General features: G+C 29.6%; 2 protein-coding genes across 3 annotated transcripts in view; one reads left to right on the top strand and one right to left on the bottom strand.

Moving 5' to 3' along the window:
* LOC132922553 (protein trachealess) overlaps positions 1-24415 on the top strand; it is a 119916-nt gene that overhangs the window by 64570 nt on the left and 30931 nt on the right. Inside the window, exon 1 of one of the 2 annotated variants that reach the window (XM_060986124.1) lies at positions 23343-24291. The exons of the other annotated variant lie outside the window; for it this stretch is intronic. Within the exon in view, the coding sequence (XP_060842107.1) occupies positions 24077-24291 (215 nt within the window). The 5' untranslated portion in view covers positions 23343-24076. Of the gene's footprint in view, positions 1-23342; positions 24292-24415 lie in introns of those variants that run through there. 2 annotated transcript variants of the gene reach the window in all.
* LOC132921682 (uncharacterized) lies at positions 18337-18807 on the bottom strand (the record flags this gene model as incomplete). Its single annotated transcript, XM_060984840.1, has 1 exon — positions 18337-18807. A coding segment is annotated over one exon (471 nt), but the record flags the coding sequence as incomplete, so codon positions are not given.

Genomic DNA, 24415 nt, shown 5'->3' with positions numbered 1-24415 from the left:
CCATCAAAAATTAAAAAAATTATGATAAGTTTTTTTATTTTAAAATTCGGGTAATTAAATACAATAATTTGTATTTTATATTTATTATGTTTTCAGATAAAAATTGTCTTTTGTTTTCCATCACAATATACTGTCTACTTCTAAGTATAAATAGGCGTTGTGTTCAGTCAATATATATACACTTATAGGAAGAAAGAGAGAATAGAGAGCGAGAAAGATAAAGAGAGGAAGAAAGAGAGAAAAGTTAAAGTGAGAAAGAGAAATGGACAGAGAGTAAGCGCCTGGCACTATTGGTTTGTATATGCAAGGCACGTAGTCCGCCGGCGTCGTTATTGTGCTACTCGAAGCTCCACCTCTCCGCCCCTAGAAATTCTCCAACCCTACTAGTGAGCTTTACAAACAACTGAGCTTTTGCACAGTTGCGTACCATTATTTTGCCTTTTATTATTTTAAAATTTAAAAAAAAAATTTTCGAAGACAATAAACAATTTTCACTTTTATTAACAAAATTTAAAATAAAACATCGGTTTTAACATTATATGAGACATATCTAATCGTTCATTTTTTTAGAAATAATGAGTGGTTTTTACTATTACTATCAAGCTTTCGTTTATTTTTATCGATATAATAAATAATATACCGTGTAAAACATAAATATTATTTACCATGTATGGATTAATAAAGGAAAATAAATTCATGATAAGTGGTACGATGTATGTTATTCATTATTGTAAAATTTGTAGAAACATTGCTAACATTTTGTTATAGAATTGAAATACCTACTTAAGTTATTATATATTTTATTATTGTGCAAAACATATGTAAATACAACTATTTTATTTATCATTTCATTAGTATTTTAAATGTTGATGTTAATATGTTATAACTGTGATCCTATAATAATGTAAAATATTTAGTTAACCATGTAAACTCAAAATGGTTTTGTAAAGTACTTAGGTATAATAAATACAATTCATTCACATTTCTTTTCCAAAAATTAATTTTTTTTGTCACTTCATTCGCACAAGTTTTATATAATGGAATTATCAAAAAGGTCATAAAATGACAACGGTTCGGCTTAAGACTGCACATTTCTTTAGTCGTTCAAACGGTTTTTTTCTTCCCACTTCTAGAGCTTTTGTCTTTTTATCCGTTGGATATGATGCGAGCTCACGGACGCCAGTGTTATCGCTAATAAAAAAAAATAAAAGTCGCCAATAATTCATAGATCCATTTTCAACGAGTATTTTTTTTATTTTACTGACCAAGGGTGGCATTCCCCTTTTTTTTATATCTAAAGAAATTGAATTTAGCTCATAAATTCCTACCAAAAATACACGCGTAGGTATCTATATCTACCCTAGGGTCTAACAATATTTACAACCTTTCTAGAAAACCTACACTTATTATCAATGTTATTAAATTAAAAAATCAAAAAAAAATAATTAAAAAAATGGATTTAATATATTTATTTTATGTTTGAAAACGTTAAAATCTGTTTGAAACATAAAACATTTAATTACATAGATATTGAATGCAATTTGTAGTTAGATATTATAAAATTAAATATTCATTTATAGTTATGCATTGAAAAATGGGTTTATTAAATCATAAATATATTTATTACTTTATATTTTAATACGACTATATACTGTTATGTACTGAATTCCGTTTAAAAGTTGTGTTGCTAATAATGTTGAACTTTTTGACCTAACCACAACCATAACGCTTAACATAAATATATAATAATAATATTATGTTTGTCTGTTATTTTATAGATAATAATTTACTTGTTTACCAATAAAATATATTATTATAATCAGACAAATATGTCTGACAGAACAAAAGTTATTTGTGCGTAAGATAACGTCAAGGAATATTTTTATTTTTTTTATGAAGTCGATACTTACCAAGAGAATGGAATAGGGAGAACGAGGAACGAGGATAGATGTTTCCGTCGCATAATTTTTCATTTATATCTTTGAATGACGTTTGATTTCCATATAGATGACACGATTTTTGCGGGCAAGGTAAAAAGGCAGGAGGGAGTAGCCCTTTAAACGATGATTTATGAATGTTAACATATTGGAACACGACAGCAACAGGGACCCTCCGGTCAGGGATCTCCTTACCTACCCTCCGGTCATACCGACCCTAAAACTACACAGTCATACACATTGTAATAATTCTGATAAATATTTCACGACCAGAGTGCATCGTGTTAACTTAAGTCGTTTAAGGACATTTTTTAAGGTTACAGATAAAACATTATTAAGATTTTTGTTTGTGCAATATGCGATCACTTTATATTATAATTTATAGTATAACTTTGATAATAATTTTGTGTATTGTGGTATCTGTAAATGCAGGTAGGTAATAAATATTGCAATAACGCCAATAATGCGTATTTTCTGTATACTTATTAATCAATTTAAAGTATATACATATTACATAGTTAACTCTAAAGTTTTTTTTATTTGATTATGATTTGTTTTACATTTATGAAGTTCTGTATTAATCTTAGATAATACATGTATTTAAATTTAAAATAAACTTTTTAATAGAAACAGTTTATAATAAATATAAACACCTTGTGCGCATGATGCATGAATATATAACAGCATTATAATTTTTAATATTATGTTTCTACCGTTCAAACTTTAACAACTACGTTCACATTGAGTTTTTATTCGATTATAAATCAATAATAAGCTACTTAATATATCAGATAAGTCTCTTACATACCTATACAACACTTATCGTATTATACTAATAAAAATACATCATTTCGAACGTGACTCAGATATGCGAGCAAAACGAAATCCAATCCACCACTGAATGGATAACGTCGAATCCGCATAATTTTACAGTTTCATTATACAAGTTTTGCCATATATAAATGGTATGTGTGTGTTTATACTTAAACAAACGTATATACATAATATTATATAATAATAACTGCAGCGTGTTTCCCTAAGACGTTCGAAACCGTTACTTGCTCCCTTTATAATATCTTGTATAATTTCCTGGCGCTTGTCTAGATTAGATTTAACCTCCACCCCAGTTTCACGGTTTTCCATTTAAGAAACCTCCGTCATCCGTCCCACTTTAAACAGTCATTAAACTTAATGGGGACACTCTGTGGAACCACCGGTATGGAAACAAAACGCATATGTATATATAATTATAATACGAAGTAAAAGGATATGCGTTATTTAAATTTTTGATTAACAAGATAACCAACAGAATATACACAGTTGGAATCATATTATATCTCATCGTCATTCGATATATCTTTACATTACTCTAATTTTGTGAATCGATGGTTGAGATACAAATATTCGTGCATTAACCAAATATCAGTTTTTGAGAGTGAAAAAATACTTTATTAAAATAAAATTGTAATACTTAGGTACATACTTAATAAGAATTTAAATATTTGAGAGTATAAGTACATAAATATTCAAATAATATTTATTTAAATAATTTATTAATTTTTATTGTTATTTTATTCAAGAAATTTTTTTTTTATTCATAAATGTTGATTTATTTTTTAATACCTGATTATTGAATATATTATCCAACATCAACGTAAGAAGATACCATTTATACTATTTATAGTATCATGTATACAATAGGTATCTAATGTTAAATTAAAATCTATAGTTTTTAATAATATAGTTAAGCCAAATAAAATCGTATTTAACCTGGGAGTTTGTCTATTTGTTTCATTGCTATCAACTAAAGATATTGTATTCGTTTTGTATTGTTATAATTGACGATTGTTAAATTAATTTAAAGATAAATATGAATGGGAATTAATATACTTAACAATTAAAATGTTTTACCTTTTTCTTTATTTCTACAGTTTATTTAATTTTATATAGTTTTCAATGATTTTGAGGCATTGAAGCCAAACAATTAATTTTTTTAACTACATAGGTAAAGTAGGTATCTGCTTGCAATATTTTCACACTACTTTTATTTTTCCCGTATCTAAATTTAAGAAAAAATATTTATTAAATTAATTGAAACTACATTATCATTGTAAAATACATTTATTAATCATTTTATTTTTAACTAAATGTATAACTATTTTGCTAATAATTCAAATTTTAAATATTTATTATTACACAACTTGTACATTTATAAAATTCTTAAAAATTATAGTATTAAATTAAGTAAATTTAGAATATTTATATAACTATATATTTGATTCAAAAATTTGAATAGCTAACGCTGTTACTACTATTAAGTTTTTAGTATTTTTAAGTTCTCTTTAAAAATAAACATAAATAAATAAGGATAAAATAGATTGCACAATATTATAGTAGAAAAATTGTCAGGGGTGACGTGCATCTGCGACTGTGTTCATTCGTCGTCTACTCCAGTTTTCCAAACGCTGTCTGTGCTTTGAATACTAAGTTCCGACTGAAAATACAAAAAACGCGAAAATATGAATTTTCCCCTTTTTTCGTATTCGCTGGTTTTACCCTACCAAACACAGTATTCGTTATATTTCTAAAAAAAAAGTCTGAAATCGATTATTTACCACAACCACTATTTCATATTTTTCGGACGATAAAACTCTTTTCACATTGTTTTCCAAGACTTGAAACGTGCTTTCAAATTCACCACACACAGTACTGATATTATATGACCGTGTTGACGAAGTTCACTGACGTTTTAGATATTATACGATAAGGAGTAGGGGTGAAAGAAACGTAATTAGGACCAAATAAATTGTCATTCACCGTGCGTCTTGTCATGGGAGAGAGGAGAGGGAATGTTTTTCTGACCCTTATTGGATTAGCAGTCCGTTTTTCTGGGAATTCTTGAAAAAGTTTTTTTTGAGCTGTCCATAAAAGTCTACCTACCCCGGCCAACTACAATTTAAATCTTACAGTTGACTTTGTGTAAGTTTACAAACAAAACAGAGCAATTATGATGAAGCTCTGAAATCCCGATTGAACAATATAATATTTATTGTATTCCGTATTATGCATGCGAAATCCTTATGTATTTTAATACACCCTTCTTGACCTTTTTGCGAGTCACATGTTTCAAATGATACCTATGATTATTTTCTAAAATGATTTTAATATCTTACATAAAACACTTATAAACATCTAAAATTACATTCACAACAAATTGTTATCCGGTAAACTAAACAAATCCTAAAAATAGTTTTATAATTAAAATGATTATTAAATACACGGTCGATAATAACTACTAATTAATATGTATTAAACGTAAACAAATTGACATGTCAGTAAAATTCAATTTATTTCAAATTTTTCAAAAAAAAAAAAACTATTAATGTATATAGTTATGTGTTTAATATATTATATTAAATGAATGATTTTTGTTTCATGTAAAAAAAAACAAATATAATAAAAATAGGGTGGTCCAAGTACATATCATCGTTGTGGTATCTTAAACCAATTTGGCTACACTTATAAATATAGATGGAAAATGAATCCCGGGGTCGGCGTGCTATATAATCCGTAGATGACTATAAATCTACGACCGATTTTTCCCATAACGGAATATATATTTATATAATATATATTAGGTATATATCATTTTCCAATCTGGTCGTGGATTCTACTTGGTCATATACAACACACCGCCCTTGAATTTAGCCGCTTGTTGCCGGAAACAATATAATTTATATATATATATATTAATACAATATTTTTTTTCTACGGAGTTTTCCTTCGTATCGAATGTGCCACACTACTGACTATAGCTGGGTGTGAAAAATGATCGGCTCGCCTCGTCGTATATTGGTCTCTGTATGATAAATGTAACCAGATCAACACGGAAAGGGTCCTGCAATAATGCCCAAGACAATCCATTATTAGGGTGCGATTTACGCACCAACGAAGAGGTGGTGGAGGGAGGAGAAACAAGACGTTTTTTTCGCCCTATGACTTTTTTCTTCTTCGTTCGATCCCGTAGTTTGCCCGACACCAGTTTAGAAATATATTATAGACTATTGTCGGATGTTGCAATGGAAAAAAATACAACCAACTTGTTTTACACCGGCAATAGGTTATGCTACAATAGTAATAACAATAATAATATAAATATACGCCAAAACTGATAAACTGTGTTCTATAATAGTATACGAAACTAAAAAAATAGTATAGCGCGGGTCACTAGAAGAAGATATATTATTTGTTCTACACTCACCGTTCATATACCTGTAAACATAATGATACATACACAAATATGTCACCTGATCCCGTGTTCTAGAAGTTAAATCATATTGTGTACTACTATAATAATTCAGTGAGGGGGAGAATACTACTTCATCTTGTCATCCAAAGATCAGATAAACGCGCAGGTCGTCATCGTCATCGTTGTCCCTCGGGTCTAATAAACTGCTTCTCCTAAGTGTTTTAATTTTTTTTTCAGTCTTTATGAATTATAATGAAAGCAAAATGCTACAGAAATAATATCACCGTACTCGCCGGTCTTAAATCATCTGATATTTGTAAGAGTCCTAAGCGTATAAAAAATTAAAATTTCATATTTTTCTTATATTTCTCCTCCCCGCTGTTAATTTATTTTTATTATCACCTTAGGACGGCTGTTTTATTTATTACATCTTCCCAACCAGCCCTTGATATGCTTTCATTTCCTCCACTCGTTTCTTTAACTCTTTTGATAAAAAGCTCGAGATTTTTCCAGGGATAGAGTATGTACATATATATATTTGTTATATATTTTTTTAAGGGTAGAGAAAAATTATTATTAAAAATTCGTGGGGGAATATTTTAACGCCGACTCTGTCCAAAATTAATATTCCTATCGCACTCTTTTTCCCTTTTAAAAAAAATATATATATTAATGTTGAAGCACAAAAACAACCCTCTCTCTATTTGAAGCATTTACTGAGCGATTTAAAAATACAGTAGCTCATAAAAACGAACAGTAAAAAAAAAAACGTACGTTTTACAATAGTAGTTTTAATACTGAGAATGTAAATTGTCATCTATCATTTGTATTTAGTTATTACTTTTAGAGGCTATTCGCTGTTAAAAATTAGAGCTTATTCGATTTTAAAAATTGTATAGATGCAACATTTTGGTAACATCATTGTGTATTCAATATTTATGTACGATAACATTTTTTATATTTCTATATAAAAGTACAAAAGAAGTATAAATTAATTTTATTTGCGAAACATTTGAAAAAATTTAAACCATTTAATAAATCAATTTAAATGAACAAAATTACTTATTATACATTTCACGCTTAAATTAAGTATTTAAAAAAAAGTATGTTGATTAAATTCAATTTTAATTTATAATACAAATATTTGTTTCGAGAAATGTTTATATATTATGTAGACTTTTAATGCTATATTGTCAAAGCCGAACCATTCATAATCAACGAAAAAAAAAATAAAAAGTTATTCGAAAAAGTATGTTAAAATTGAAGAATAAATAATTCAACCATCAATAAGTGCATTAAAATGTTGATTAAAATAATTATAGAAACATATTGATTTCAGAATGTTGTGAATAAATGAATCAAACAAAAAGTTAATCATGAAGTATATCATAGTTTAAAAGTAAAATAAATATTTTCGATGGTTCATACAATCAAATACTAAATTTCCATGTATTAAATTTTAATGAATTTAGCTTTACAGATTTATTGTACAAATAGATATTTTTTTTATTTAAATGAAATGTTTTATGGGCTGTCGAAGTGTCAACATTAGTGTTAGATTCACGGGTGTTAATGGAATATTACGTTAGAGGTGATTTAAAAAAAAATTATAAGTGCTTCAGAAGATGAGGGTCGAGTTAATCGGTACACAGATTGTAAAGATCGTTCTTAAGAGAGGAGCAAATGGCCCGTTGTTAAGTCGTCAAGTGCCGCAGTTTTTAGCGATTTACCAACCATAACTTTTTGCAAACACTTCTACCCCTCCCATGTTTCTAAACAAATACCCTCTTCATTTTAAAACACAAAAAATATGTATTTTTATCATATATATTTATATAAAAAGCCTGAGGAAATGTTTGCCGAGAATTGTTGCCAGCTCTGAGTTCTCCCCCTTTATAATAACTGTAATAACAATAACGAGATTCGTTTAAGATGGAAATCTGAATAGGGTGGCCCGACTTAATTTTGATACATATTTTTCATAAGTTTCTCATTGAAATTGCATGGCATTAGATGACCCCCCTCTCTCATTTAATCTTCGTTGCCAATTTGTACGATAACGCCTCACCAGCTATTCTTCTGTGTACTAATGCAACGTTTTAGTCAATTGAGTTGCCTATACCAATCTTCATTATTCTACAGACAAAATTACTATCGTTATATAATAAATAATAATATTAATAAAATATAAATACTTCCATAATTTTACATAAATATCTTTTAAATGCAATCATTTTCATAAAGAAATACCAAAAAAAAATCTATACTGAAATTTTTCTGAAAAATTCTAATTATATAAAAATAATTTTGTATATATCTAATAATAAACTTATTAAAACACTATTCGCCATTGGTAACTAAATTTAGTTCGATGGACTTTTGAGATCGTTTAAAGATCAATATAGTTGAAAAATATTTACGAGTAGTTATTTAATCATAATTCATTATATAATTAGTTTTCTAAGTCGATTTAATTATTATTATATTTTAATTTTACATATGTTTTTCATATTCTTTGAAATATAAGTTTAAATATACAAAGAAAGTACTAAATCCATATTAGTAATTTATAAAAATAATGTTTAAGTATTTGCAGTATGATAAAACTATTCATATGCAAGCTAATAATTTAAATTCAATATATTTAAGTATCTATATTGGCTATATTGGAATCCAAAAACAAGTGTTTTAAAATTGTTAAAGTTAAACAAATTAATTAAATTCAATTTTTAATTAGAAACTAAATATTTAAAGAAATAACAATAATACTTTGAACAAGTAAAAACTCCAAAGATTATTATTTCTGATATTTTAATTCAAAATATTAATATATAATATTAGATTAACATTTGAAATATAAGTTTATTTTAGGCTTATTTACTTGAAAGTTAGTTAAAATGGTTACAAATAAAAGGTATATTCCTACGAACAAGGGTATATCGAAATAAAATATCTTTGATTGAAGTTTATACAATTAATTCTCTATTCACATTTCGTTTACAATCAACTAACTTGTATTGTATAATTACAAACTACCTATATTATAGTTTATAAATTTAAATATTTAAATTATTTTGATATTATGATTGTATTTATATAAGTATTTACTACATAACAACATTTAAATTTATCGTCGACACAGATATTTGATTTAGTTTACTTCTGTTAAAGTTACAAGTTATATTTATAATACATCCTAAAAAATTACAATTATAATCTAAGGTTATTATTGAAGGTAGTAATACAAGTAATAAAATACACTCACAAAATTGTAGAATATAATGATAAAATAGTATTAAATTAAAGATATCTAACTAAACAAGGTATGAATGTTTAAAATACCTATTTCGTTTAATAATGTTATATTTTAGACTATATAATTATTATTTTATTTACAAAATATTAGATTTAAAAAGTAGCATTCTGTAATATACTAATATTATTCTAGGTAGACATTATCTAAAAATAAACACGAATAGTTTGATTTTGTAATTTATATATTGTGGTGGAACAGATTATAGATACCTAAAGAGTTATATGCAGATAACGGCATTCTTACAAAAACGATTGATATTTAGTCTTTATCAGTCATCACGTAGCAAGCAGACAAAAGAAAAACAGATCGATCAAACGTTACATTGTTCACGCTAAGGTCATCGAGATAAATTGTATTATGTTAGAAACTAAGTATATTTTTTGAACATTTTATCGTAATATGCTTACATTCAAACTTCTACTTAATTAATAATATTATTTTAATATTTATTTAGAATATTTCAAATTCTTTATAGAATACCGAAAAGTTATAAAACGTAATAATAACAATGATATAATTTGCATAATGCATTATGTATCATTAAAATGAATAGGAACTTTTCTGTATTTATATATTTTAAACTGTGATAGACAAATTTAAAAATGTTGTATACTCGTATAAGCGAGTATATTCCACCTATAGAACTTACCTATAATTTACTTAAATGCGTACATTAAGTATATACGCATATTTTTTCGTTTTATTAGAATCAGGTTTGAATTTAAAACCAATTTGCATCAAGGAAAAGGTGCGATAGGGTCTTGTTATTTTGTTAATGTTGTACGTATAAGAAAAAAAAAGGGGGACAAACTTTATGAGGTGAAACGTTTTATCCACCGTTCAGGAGTTTGTCGTGGTTTCAGGGCTAATGTTAAGGAACGGTAAAAAGTCTGGGGGGTTGGAAAGCACAATATCCAAAGACGTTTTATGAGCAACCAACACATCGAAGTCTATATAAATATGTGTGTATATGTGTGCAAGTGCGTATATATATATATAGGGGCTGGATTTATCACGGTTGTAAAAATTTAATGCACCACAGAAATCTGAATCCCCACACCGATTCGAACGTGAATATTTTACATTAATATAACTGTATTTTTATAACACACTACTACTGTGTATATATCGTAATATCGTATGCATCTGTATACAATTCAACCCCAAAGTGTTCAGTTATAGGTTTTTGTAAGGGAATATCATAACACAAACACACACAGATATATTATGCCTATAGGTACATTAAACTTCTGTTAATTCAAAATAAATCGCGTGTTTTTATCGTGTTGTTTAAAATTATAGTGCAAAACAACGTGTTAAAACTTAAAACAAGTAAGTGTTATAGTAAAAATTGCATACAAAATATGATTTTCTGATTTATTTAGGTATTCATTCAAAAATACATTTCAGAGTCCTTCATAAAATAAATTTGGAAGTTTATAGCTTTATCTATAGCGTGCTGGTACATTTTGCATTTGAATTATCGTTTTAAAATATTATTCCTCTAACGAACCATTTCCCTTGGGTTTATTGTAACCTATAACTTGACCTACATAGCCTCTTAAATTATATATTCTTATATTCATACGATATATATAGTCAAACGAGAAAAAACTTTTATAATTGCTAACTAAACGTTGTTCGCACGTGTAAAAGCTTCAGAAATCTATGTATATACAAAGTCATCGTCGGTATACAGAGACATGCTGTCGCCAATGTCCAGCGGCAAAGCAACTAAGTAGGTACACAAAATAGGCATTAAAGGTATTGGTCAAGCATTAAAATCGCAATCGTGGATAATAAATCCGTCTGAAACTTCTTAATAATAATAATAGAAGAATAGGTTTAATAATAGTGAAATAAAAACGTTTATTATCATTATTACTATTTTTTTTATTTCGTTTTATCGAACCGGCGGTAAACACAATAACAGATGATGCTTCGCAGCAAAGTAGTCGTATATAATAATACAAACTCGGGGTGTCCCCGGGCGGCAGCGGACGGGTGTCTATCAAATTCGGTTTGGTGGCCCATCAGCCCGTGGGCGTCCGGCCGGCGGTTCAATGTAAACAAAGCCGTAACGAATGCCGCTGTCACCGTGAGCGCGCGCGCTGGCACATGGTATATAATGTGTATACGTACGTGACGTACGGATAAAATTGGTTTTTTCAGCGCCCATCGACAACGGACGGTGTTATTATTGGTTTCCATTCTCCGCGGATGTATATGGACGCGACCGGCGTATTCTACAGCGACTATATAGTGACTACCGTCTCCGCAACAACCACCAGTCCACACACACACACACACACACACTAGCTGTGATGCACATAATGTGTCACGGGCCTGTGGTCAAATACCTTTTTTTTCTCTTCTTCTTCTCCTAGTTCTTCCTCACACATATATAATAATAATAATAATAATAATAGTATAAGCGCATAATATAGGTATATGATATACATTATATATATATATAATATATACGTATCGAATTTTTTGATGTCCATTATGCACGTGTACAACCCATTGTTATATGTTATATTAAGACTGGTCTAGTATATTATCGTATGTGTGTATACGTATACGTATAGTTAAAGGTAGTACAACACAACAGTCCACGGGTTTATATATATTATATATATATAGATATATATGGAAAAGCGTGCGCCCGTGATATTATATTTGTATACCTTATATTACATGTTATATATATAATTTTGTATCGTCGCGCGCGCGTTACGTATATAATATAGTCTATGTGTGTGTATATATATATAATATAAATATTATATTATACTCTGTAGGTACAATAAACGAAAAAATAGTGGCACAAGCACCATATTCTGGAAACGAATCACAATGGCCGTGAAAAATCGGACACGGGCTCGGGTCGAGATGTAGTCGGAATGACTCCGACTGTTGTGTAGATATTTATATATATATAATGTATAGTGTATATACTGTAATGTAGGTAAGTATATATACCTACACGCGTTTGGTTTTTCACGAGGGAGGACTGCACTGCACGCGCGTTACGTCCGTTTGGGTCGAATTATATAATTATTTTATTTTTTATTTTTTAGAATTTGTGTACCATAATAATATTATTACTGTTGTTTTCATTCCATTTTATTATCTTTTACTCCTCGTCCCGGCAAGTACAAACCCTTTTTGTCGGTTCGTGTTGAGATTGTAGAGAAACGCGCGCGTATCTAAATGAATTAGTGGCGGCCCACTGGGACCGATATACGCGTAATTAAATGGCGATTAAATCCCAGCCCCGGGATCCCGGACGATCCTTGAACTTGCATCATAAGTTAAAATACGCCCTGGACAGATACGATCTTATCGATATGCAATATGGAACCATTTTGGCCCTGCCAGGAAGTACTACGACACTAATTGGTCGCACGGGATTTACTATACACGTAATGAAATATTACAGTAGTTGTTCTAATTTGTTTAGTTTCGTACTTTCGTGGGACTATATATACACCACAAATATACGTATTCAGAATTTTCGTGCCCCGTTGCTAATTTTCTTTTTACCCTCCATCTACTCCTCTTTGAAGATGTAAATTGTTTAATATTTACACGCCACGTATAGAACTAATATATGAAAACAAATTAAATAAAGAAAAATAACACGATCACAAGCAAACACATTGATTTTTAGTTCATCACATACTCTCCAACAAAAATATTTGTTACAAACAGTTGTACGAACGAACGTTTCTTCCTTAGAACCCCACTCCCATAAATACGTCACTAGTCCCCGCTAAATTTACATATTTACTATATTGTTTTTGATCATTCTCAAACTATTTTTATGCTTAAATATAATGCATTTATTCGAATTATATTTTTTAATATATTTGAGTATACTTATAACAGTCTTGATTCTGAGGTCTTTTTTTAAGGCATTAAATAAAACGGCGTTCACTATTTTATCGACGCTTGATTTGGATTTTACCAATATACTTGTACCTACATATTATTATAATAATATAGGTATAGGTGGTATTCGCACCAAATTATGTGCAAATATAATAAATTCTTAATATAACGGTTGTAATGGCTTTCTATGCTATAAGAAACTTGTGAATAATAAAAATATAGGTACCTAAATAACTTATAATGTGTGTCTTACCTTGACGCGCCACCCTTGGATCGTTATCATCTGAAAAAGGGTTATATACGTTTCATCAAATCGAACATAACGAGGCTCGGAATACATTTATAAATAGAACGAGTAAATATAATATACAAGACTTGTTACGCACGGTATGCCACCGCACTGAACGAAACTTTATACACTCATTAATGGCAACGCGAAAAAGATTTGATTCTTCAATAATCATATATGGCGCTGTGAACATTGCGTTCGGAATTAAACGTAATAACCAACAGAAAATATCTTGTTTACCAGCTCGCAAGTTATACGGTAAACCTTATATACAGCGGTTACCTAGACCGCAGTATAAATTTAGTAACCACTATCCAGGTTGTATAAACCGTATACGCCATGATATACCTATTCGTAAATGAACAACCACTAACCGCGATGCATTTTTAATCGTCAGTCAGTTGATCTTATAAAAAAAAACGCGGTCGTTACCACTAGTTAGCATTTTCTTTTGCGTCCTTCGTGCCGTTCAATTCTTGACCGGTTTATTTTCACGATTTCGTCCGTGAATGCGTATTTCTTAGTGGTGTGCAGCACGACGAAATTCTAGTGGAACGCGTCTTGTGCGTAAATTTGCGAGCCTCATCATTTCCGGTCCGACGTTACGCGTCACTTGTTTCCCAAGCATTGCGATCCAAGAGCGGTGCATCAAGGTAAGACGCGCACCTCATGTTACCTCTATTATTCACAAGTTACTTGTTCAAATGTATACGCTATATAATGTATGACAATTATTGGTATTATTTAAAATTATGTTTATTTACATATTATAATATGTATGTTTACCTAAATGAGTTTGTAAAATCCGAGTAACCCCTGGTCAAATATTCGCATTATGCACAATTCACCGATTTTAGTAGGTATACTCATATAGTATCATATGAAGTATAATTTAAGCATAAATACTGAATGATTGTGCTTATAAATCACCCTGTAATTTAAATTGCAGTATGAAAGTCTATAAAACAAAAATTATTTATTCCAAGAACATTTATTTAGTACGTTAAAAAATACTAAGTTAACTTAAGTAGTTACGTCATATAGAAAACACATAACCATCATAAATTCTTACCAGCTATAACCTATATTGTTATCGTAAAACCACAATAGTTTACTACACTTATGTCCAATATAGCAACATACTATGGATAATTTAAATACTAGCATGTAGTTTTGCATGCGTACATTTTATCAGTGAAGTTAGCGCATTATTGTTGTTGTTAATCGTTTACACCTACAGCTGCAGGTGTATACGTGCGTATATAATATAATTGATTAAATATACGTGCAATATATAGATATATAACATTATATTTATAACCAATAATAATATACTATTATATTATAATAGTATATAGAATATAGATAATAATGTTATATTATATTTGGTATTATGTAAAGTTCTCGATAATACACGCTTCACTTGTATAGTATTATATTTATTATATAAATAGGTATATTATATTATTTGCAGCCCGGTACCATCATTCCTATAGTTTCTATATTACACCTAGTATGTAGTTAACTAAAAAAAATTGCGATACACGCATAAAGTAATTAGTAATTACTAGCTATTAAATTATGGTAGACACATTTATTTGTTTTTTTTTTGTTATTAGCATAATATACATTTAACATTTATACACAAATTATTGGTATATAATAATAGGATTTTTTTTTAATTTCCTCACTAAAGTTATGCAATTAATTAAGTATTTCCCGCGTTTTGTTTTGTGTAAGCTTACAATCTATATTATAAGTTATCGTCAATAAATATTGTATCTATTAATTTTATGATATTGCCCGAAACAAATCTACTATATATACCTAATTATTAGATATTATACCCTTTAGATGGATATAGCAATCGATAATAGTTGAAAAATATTATAAAAGTCGTTTATTATATTTGATGAAGATTAATAAAAAAAAATAAGAAAATTATAAACCACGACAAGATAATAACATTATATTTAATGATTTTAAATGAATGTTTGAGAGTACCAAAATAATATTTTATTATGAATTAATTTAAAAATATTTTTCGCTTTCACATTTTATTTTAATCAATTTCGGCGACCTCTTTATTTTACAATGACTAATATTTATTTCGAAACAACATATTTCTATTATTGCTGTTGAATTAAATATATTGATTCAATTTTTAGTACATACACGTAGTAATATGAATATAGTATATAGAGTATACTTACATATATAATATTATAATGTGCATATTATATTTGTATTATATGATAGAAATATGACACATTGTGCATTTTCAGGAATCAAATATCGATTATACGATTATATAATACTTATGTGGTTGTCATAAGAAAAATTACATTATAAAAATATTATACTATTTCCTATAAATACCACATCATAGTTTTTTTTTCTATTTACTACATTAAATGCCAATTTAGATTTTGATATATGTGTCAAATGCTATAGGTAGATGTAATAGTCATAATTTAACATGATTTATGAATATAAAAAAATGTATATTATATACTTTCTCTTTTTTGGATTAGTTGCTGTCATTACTAATAAGTGTATTGCAAAGAGTTTATTAGTTTATTCAGTAAAAAACCGTAAGTTACAACCATGTGTTTTAATATTTACAGTCGATAATTGTCAATTTCGAAATATATATCAAATTTTTTTTTATTATAATGTAATATTTTTTTCCATTGCTTATAGAAAAATTATTTTAAAATTAAACCTATATTTTTAACAAAAAGATTTATTTACCTATTAATTAATAGGATAAAAAACTTGGTACGCCCTTAAAACAAGTATTAGTCATTTTTTTTTTAAACGGTTAATAATAAATTTCATAAATTTTAATTATTGTTTCTTACCGTATTAATATGCTGGTATATCATACATTAATTAATTTTAAGCATATTAAGATTATTACAATTACTTTATTCTTTCACCTGTTAGGGCCTGATGGAATTGTTCTTCATAAATCCAATTTAGGAGGGAGTAAGTTAGGAAGATAAAACTGACTGATATGGGATAGTGTGTGTATATGAGGTACTGCTACCCTTCAGTTTGGAATAATATGAGGCTAGAACTGCAGGGGTGATGTAACTGGATCAGAAAGGGAGAGAGGGCTAATGAAGCGTCTGCGGCCGCTTGATTGCACCGTATTTACTGGTCAGCAGTTGAGTTTTCTTTTCACCTAAACACCCGATACCAACATTTCAAACCTTAAAATAAGTCTATATTCTAGAAATAACGATGGAGAACACTTTAATTGATACGACAATTATTAATAATAAATAAGATCAAATATATACATTATACTTGTATTGTAAAAATTCGCTTTACACATCATAAACTTAAATTTTCAAATATACGTAATACTAACTGTATACTTATATATTATTTTTGTGCTTATAAAAGTGCATTTTGCTTAATAACGTACCTACCTTTTTTTTTATAAATATATAAGTATTTACAATCTAATTTATTTATTTTTTAAATAAACTTTATTATACACAAGCTTAAATTTTTTTTCGTAACATTCGTTTAGTGTTTTTGAATTAGGTATATTTAAATAATATTTATTGATTTGAAAATGAATAATGTTAAAGTTTTTCATGAAACGTAAGTTCACCCCCGGGAAGAGTTTTGGTCTCTATATAATCAGTGGTCACGTCTCAGAGTCCATGCAAAGAAAATCAAGATTTTGACCCCTTTTGACCCAACAGACACATATCAACCCTCCGGAGTCCTTTTATGCGGAAACAATGTCTGAATGAAATGCCAAAATAATGTTTTTTCCTTTTTTTTATTCATCCCCTATTCACGCCTTTGAGTTACAGTAATTTTTCTCCTCCAATGCATATGATACATGTGTCGATATATACGCATATATTGAATGTATATATACAAGTATATAATATATAATATAATACCTACTACGCTAAACCAAATTCAATTCAAATGGAACAATAATATCGGCTTCTACACGCACGGCGTTATATATAAAAAAAAGTCTCCAAGGTCTTTAATAAGTTCAATATAGTAATTCTTTAAAATACGGTACCTGCGTTGTATTGTCACTTCTTACTAGACACTTAAGGATATTATTTTGGACACTACTTAACACATAAATATAACTGTATAGAAGATTCTAGTTAATATTTATTTTATATTTAATGATTTTATGCTCAACGATCAATCGTTGTCATAATAGGAGATCCTTAATATTAGAGAGAGCTTAAATATTCAAAAGCATATAGAGCTATGGAGGTTTTTCCCCCATACCACCAAAAAATTTATTAATGCAAACATTTTAACAGAAAACTATTTTTGTAATTAAGAGATTATAATAGAGTATTATCTTATCAGATGACCAGTGGCGTATTTAGAATTTTGCTGCCCCGGGTACACATTTTTTTAATGCCCTTTTTCTCTCACAGTTTTTTTTATAGTAGCAATTTTTCTTACCCTAAAAAAACTTACAATACATGTGATATGCTAATAGTATCAATAGTATCATGTAGTATAAAAATCTATCGAGTGTCCTAGAATGTTGAATATCGTAGGTTTTCTTAGTAGTACCCATGATAACAAAAAAATTAAAGCCAATTGTAAAATTTATTAATTTATTCTCATAATATGTTTACAAACATCATTCAATTAATTTTTTTCGTCGCGCATTTGATCTTGCAAAATCTTCAATTATTTTATCATAGTTTAATGAATTTGTCAACTGTGATTCAATATTTAGAATCGCCAAAGAGTTTAAACGATTATCACTCATAGAAGATCTAAGGTATGTTTTAACTCTTTTAAGAGTACTAAATGAACGCTTGGCTGAAGTATTTGACGCAGGAACACACAAAAACATTCGCAATGCAATATTAACGTATGGGTAAATATCATGTAAATTATCATCTTTCAAGACTTTACATAAATAAAGCACCGATTTTGTTGTTACGCTTTCTGGTAAGTCTTTTAAGTAACTACGAAAATGAATACATTCATTCATAAACGATATATCCAGATCTTGAGGATATTGTTTTTGTAACACTTCAGCTTTTTGTCTTACTTCTAATACTGACAACTCAGTAATGTTAAACAAAAATCCAAATGAAGTATTAATTTTTAAAAAATAACAAACATTTTTATTATCATTTTATTTCAATCTATTAAAAAAAAAGTTCCCAGTTAAATTTGCTGCCCCCAAAAAAGTGCTGCCCGGGGCAATTGCCCCCCTTGGCCCCCCCCTAAATACGCCACTGCAGATGACTGGTCTCTTCAATTTTATCCTACAGTTTTCTAGTTTTGTTTTGAGATGAAGCTACACGTAAAATATTATTTTAATAATCAGTAATCAAAATTTATTGTATATAAATATATTGTTGTTAAAATAAAAATGAAAGTATAAATATAATTACTAAGAAAAATAAATTAAAAATATTATATATATATTGGACTCAGCCCAGGTAATTCCCTTCCTAAGAAAGACATTTCTTTTAATTCACTGCCTATGACCATAATTTACATATATTCTAGTATTCTACTTATAATACTATAAGTAATTTTTTTGTGGAATATAGTTATTTTGATAAATATTATACTTAATCTGTCAATAATAACACTTATATAATAATAATAACGTACAATTTTTCTAATTTATTTATTTATAGCTATTACATGTTATATTGGAATATATATTTTATTTTCACAATAATATTATATTGTTGATGGACATAATTATAGTCGGATTACGTTTTATTAACCTTCTCCACATTTCATAAGTACAATCTGTTTTGACAGATTTATAAAAAGTTGATTCTATTACAGATAGATCCTCCGTAAAGAATTGTAGGTACTGCGCTATATCGCCGCTATTCTTATAGACAAATGCAGGCTATAGTAGTATTTTGACGTGGACATTTTGCAGAAATACTTCAGACAGAAAATATCACGGACCATAGCTTAGGCAAATGCGGTTGGTCATAATAGCATCATTTGTCAGCCTTAAGGAGTATAATATATAAGCTTATTCTTTTTTCTCGTCGTCGTAAATATTGCCCCTTTATGTCGCCGCCTTTTTAAGTTACATTATGTATGCCCCCGCTGCATTTAAAGGATTTTGCGCACTGCGTAGCAAATAAATTGGTGATATGCTTTCTGTAAAACTATATCATGTACAATATTATTATATTGTTATTGTTATTTTTTTTATTAGACAGTTATATTAATTTACTAAGTTTCCAATAATTATGTCCTATAATTAGGTCCTATGTCCAATTTAAAATTTTAAACCGTGGTTAATAATATTTCATTAAATTATTCTTTTTCTAATCTACATAAAAAATATTCGATAAAATATGATATGCATTATACATTTTATTTTATTACTATATGTTGAAAATAATATTGTCGATATATAGGTAGATGATATTTAGTAATTGATCGTCTTGAAAAGTTAATTTCATTAATTAATACACTGCTAATCCTGTTACATTATTTTATACATTAAATACAATTTAAATTTATATATTATTCTATTATAATTTACATTAATAATAATACTTAATTAATATTATAATTATTTATTGCTATAGTTAATATAATAATGATTTGGTAACATAGCATATTAAAAAAAAAATAGTGTCAAATTAAAGCTAATATTATACAACTCTTGCTGGTTGCCATAGTTGCTAAGTCCATAAAGTCAATTTTGGCACGCTATCCACATGTGCCATAGAAATATCTATAAATGATCATAATAATTTACTCATATATAAACTCAATTTTGTTTTTAATGTCAAACTGCTCATTATAAATTCCACGTGACGAACGATTGTTCATCGGTAGATCACGTCGATCAAGCCCCATAAATAATATAAATATTCCATTATATTTTAGTGTACTGCAGGAACAGATAGGACTGTGATGGAATGTCGAGCCGGCCATTTGCCAAACACCGACGTCGGTAGCGGTGGCGGAGGTCCGCAAGCGAGTAACGTCCTGAATATTGATTTGGGTAGAGACCCCCTTTATATACGCGCCCCCCACTTTATAGGTATACATAAATTTATACAGGGCACTCGCTATTTTACGAGAACGGCATCTCATCCACGATGTATACCCATAGGTATGTCTGAAAATATTATTTCTTGCACCCGTATAGCGCACGATTTCATTTGAATTTTTATTTTTTATTCGATCTGACCCAGTTTGTAATGTTTGTATGATTTTTCGATCGAATCATTTATGTATCACTGACATTTACATAATACGATATTATGCAATTATGTGCACCTAAATAAAATTAGTTCGTTATATACTATATATATGTTATATTGTGTGTACGCTGTCAAATTTCGAAAATGAGCTCTCGCGTAACACGTTTAATTCATTGAAAATTATTGGACGTGATTTGAAGGTATAAGTGACTATCTATATTATTTGCTAACCAACAATTCTTTTCATGGGGATGAGATGGGAATCTTGATTTTAGTTCATTGGTAAATAATTACGTTTATAGTTATTATTGTAATAATAATATATTATACTCGTTTATTTATATTTAATACTCAGTTTCAATGTTATTATTAATTGACTTTAATTTACGAGCTATATTAAGATATTTCCTATATTTGTTTCATACATTCATAATATTCAAAACATAGACCTATATTGATAAAATTATTATGATAGTTGGTGTATCTTAATTCTTAAATGGGTCGTATTATATACCACAAAATTAACGTAGCGTAATAGAGTATTTTTTTTAACTGGTTAGTAGATGACCTTTACACGTTTCTCGGTGGTTTATGAAACGAATAAAATAAAATATAAATTTATGTTTATTCTATTTAAAAATTAATAGACGATTCACTGAAGTGTGACAAATGATGGTGAAAACATATATAATAATTTTTACCAACGCGTTATATATATATATATATATAATCTCGAACACTTTGTATTTATAAATTATCCTTACTTTTTTATTACAACAGTAATATTTTTTTTAGTACCTATACTTATATATAGTTACTTAATTACATATTTGAATATTTAGTTTCATAAATATTCTTGTATATTATAATTATTTTTTCTTATATAGATAGGTACGTATTATCTATATCCAAATTTATTTTTAAGATGTATCCTCAGTTTTTTATTGATTTATATAGTGTACCTACCTAAAACTGTTTGTATATAATTTTTGGAAACGAATTATTATTTCTCCGTCGTAAATAAATAAATAAAAATTATTATTACTATATATGTACCTATTATATAATTAATATTATAATGTTTTATGGGTAATCAATACAACCAGTGGTTTTGAACTCATAATATACCATGTGAAACGATCTTTTTACTTCTTAAATGGACTGGTGGGTCCTGGTTGGTTGGTACATGTAAATTCTAGGGGTTAATGGGTTAATAAAGTTAAATAAGGTGTTACATATACTATATAATTGATACCTGATAGCGTGAATTACTGAAATATAGAAGTAAGAAGTCAAATAAACAAAAATTTTAGATTTTGCTTCACAAAAAAAGTCTTGAGTTCGGCGTCACTGAATACAACATTAAGCGTATGATGTAATTGATATCATATAAATAACTAAAATTTATATATTATAGGCCGCATAATAGCTAGTATACACTGTGATTTGTAGATACTTATAACCTATATTTGATATAGATATATTATAGGCTATGTATTTATAGACAAACAGAGTGTATTCAATATTAACATACCGTTTTAAGTATTTTTTCAAATTTATAACCATTTGGGTTTAGATAAGGTACCTATATTGAACATAGTTTATATAACCAGTACATATAAAATATAAATCCCTATAATCTATATATAGTATATATTATTATAGTCACAAAATTCTGATTTTCTATTCTTCGACCATATGAATACATTTAGGTATATATAGGTATAGGTAATAACATAATGTTATTTATATTTTTCATTGCTTATAAATAGTATTATAGAATAAGTACTGTAGGTAAACATCTGCGCCGGAAATGATAATAATTAAAAATACTTATAAATGAATCGATCAAATGACAGTATAAGTACCTATAACTATATTAGCACAATGACGCATGTTACACGCAGTATACACATCACACGCATGGTAGTCTACAATAATAATAGTAATAATAATAATAATAAGGAAAATCAGCATCGGAAACGGGGCGAGAAAATGGATCGTGCTGAGGTTCTAAAACCCACAAGATTCTGCAGCTTTGGGGAAGAGCGCCTCGCACCTACACCCATCCACCCACCCAGACACACATACACTGCACACAAACACACCCACTCGTGTATTGATGTACACATATACGTATGTACTGTATAGCCATATAGGTATTCGTTAGGGGCGAGGGGGAGACGCACGTGACGGCCGTTTCCGCCGTTAATGAATATAGTTCGGCAAAACGGTATAGCATAATATAATATGCGCGTCGTACGGTGTAACAAAAATAGTAACAGGTAAGCGGCGGCGGCGGTGGTGACGGTGACGTGACGTTCGCGCGCGCGTACGTGGGTGGAGCGTGTGGAGGACCAATGGTGTACGTGCCTGGGCGTGTCCGGCGAAGAGCGCGCGCGCTCCGCCGCCGTCTGCAGCGTCTCGGTTGTGTCGCGCCGCGTCGAACCCTCCGCGCGCCGGCACGAACGACCGACGTCGTCTCAGTGCGGACCGCAATCAGCCCGTCCCGGACGTGTCGTCTTGGATTTTCTCGTAACGTCGCGCGCGCGCTAATATATACATAGGTACCGCCGATACGACGACGTGCGATTGCTGGCTGTTACGATAACACCTCTCAATATAATGTACATTATTACGCAACACACGCGCATAACAATATTAATATAATATAATAGTTATAATAACGTTAAAATAATACGCGTCGTCGTACGGTTACGCGATTGCTTCGCATCACCGCCACCACCGCCGGTATAAACAGGTAACAGCATTATTATAATTATATACGTTATCGCGAGAATATAATTATTACGGCGCGCCATGAAGGTTTCTAGTGACAAAACGAGACGTTTTTTATTCGTCTGATTTTGATCTTTCGTCCACGTGTTTGTGTACCCTACGCCGCGCGTACAGGGTGTAACTTACGTTCAACAAAATTGTAATATTATACGTCACTCGTGTGCACTATTCTATAGTATTATATCGGTTGTATAGACCGTTCGGCAGTGCCGCCGTCGCGCGTGTTCAGTTTTTATCGTCGTCGTCGGTGTCAGTGTCGCAGGTGTTCGTCGTCGGATAATATATTTTTATAAGCTTCGTACGCGATGCGCTGCCGCAGCTAACATCTGACGCGCGCGCTCACGTACGCTGGATTTTTCACACACGCACATCATGCTGCCGTACCAGGCGATGGCCATGGACTACGCGTCTGCGTCGTTCCAGCGACATCCGGCCGCCGCCAACGTGGGACATCATCACCACGCGGCCGGTGGACCCGGCGGCGGTGGCCCAGGATCGGCCGCCGCCGCGTTCAGCCCGTCGTGGTTCGTGCCGGCTGACTTGTGCATGCCGTTCGCCAAACAAAATCAGCCGCTCGTCGAACCAGGGTCAGTCTCCTATATTTTTTTGATCCAATATTATTATTATATTTTGAGTTTGTCGGTAACTTCTGTTAGTGCACATTGTATTGTGTTCTATGACTACCGAGAATTAGGTATATATACCGCGATA

Source organism: Rhopalosiphum padi, chromosome 2 (assembly GCF_020882245.1).
Source record: "Rhopalosiphum padi isolate XX-2018 chromosome 2, ASM2088224v1, whole genome shotgun sequence".
NCBI lineage: Eukaryota > Metazoa > Arthropoda > Insecta > Hemiptera > Aphididae > Rhopalosiphum > Rhopalosiphum padi.
This window is presented reverse-complemented; position numbering and strand designations above follow the sequence as displayed.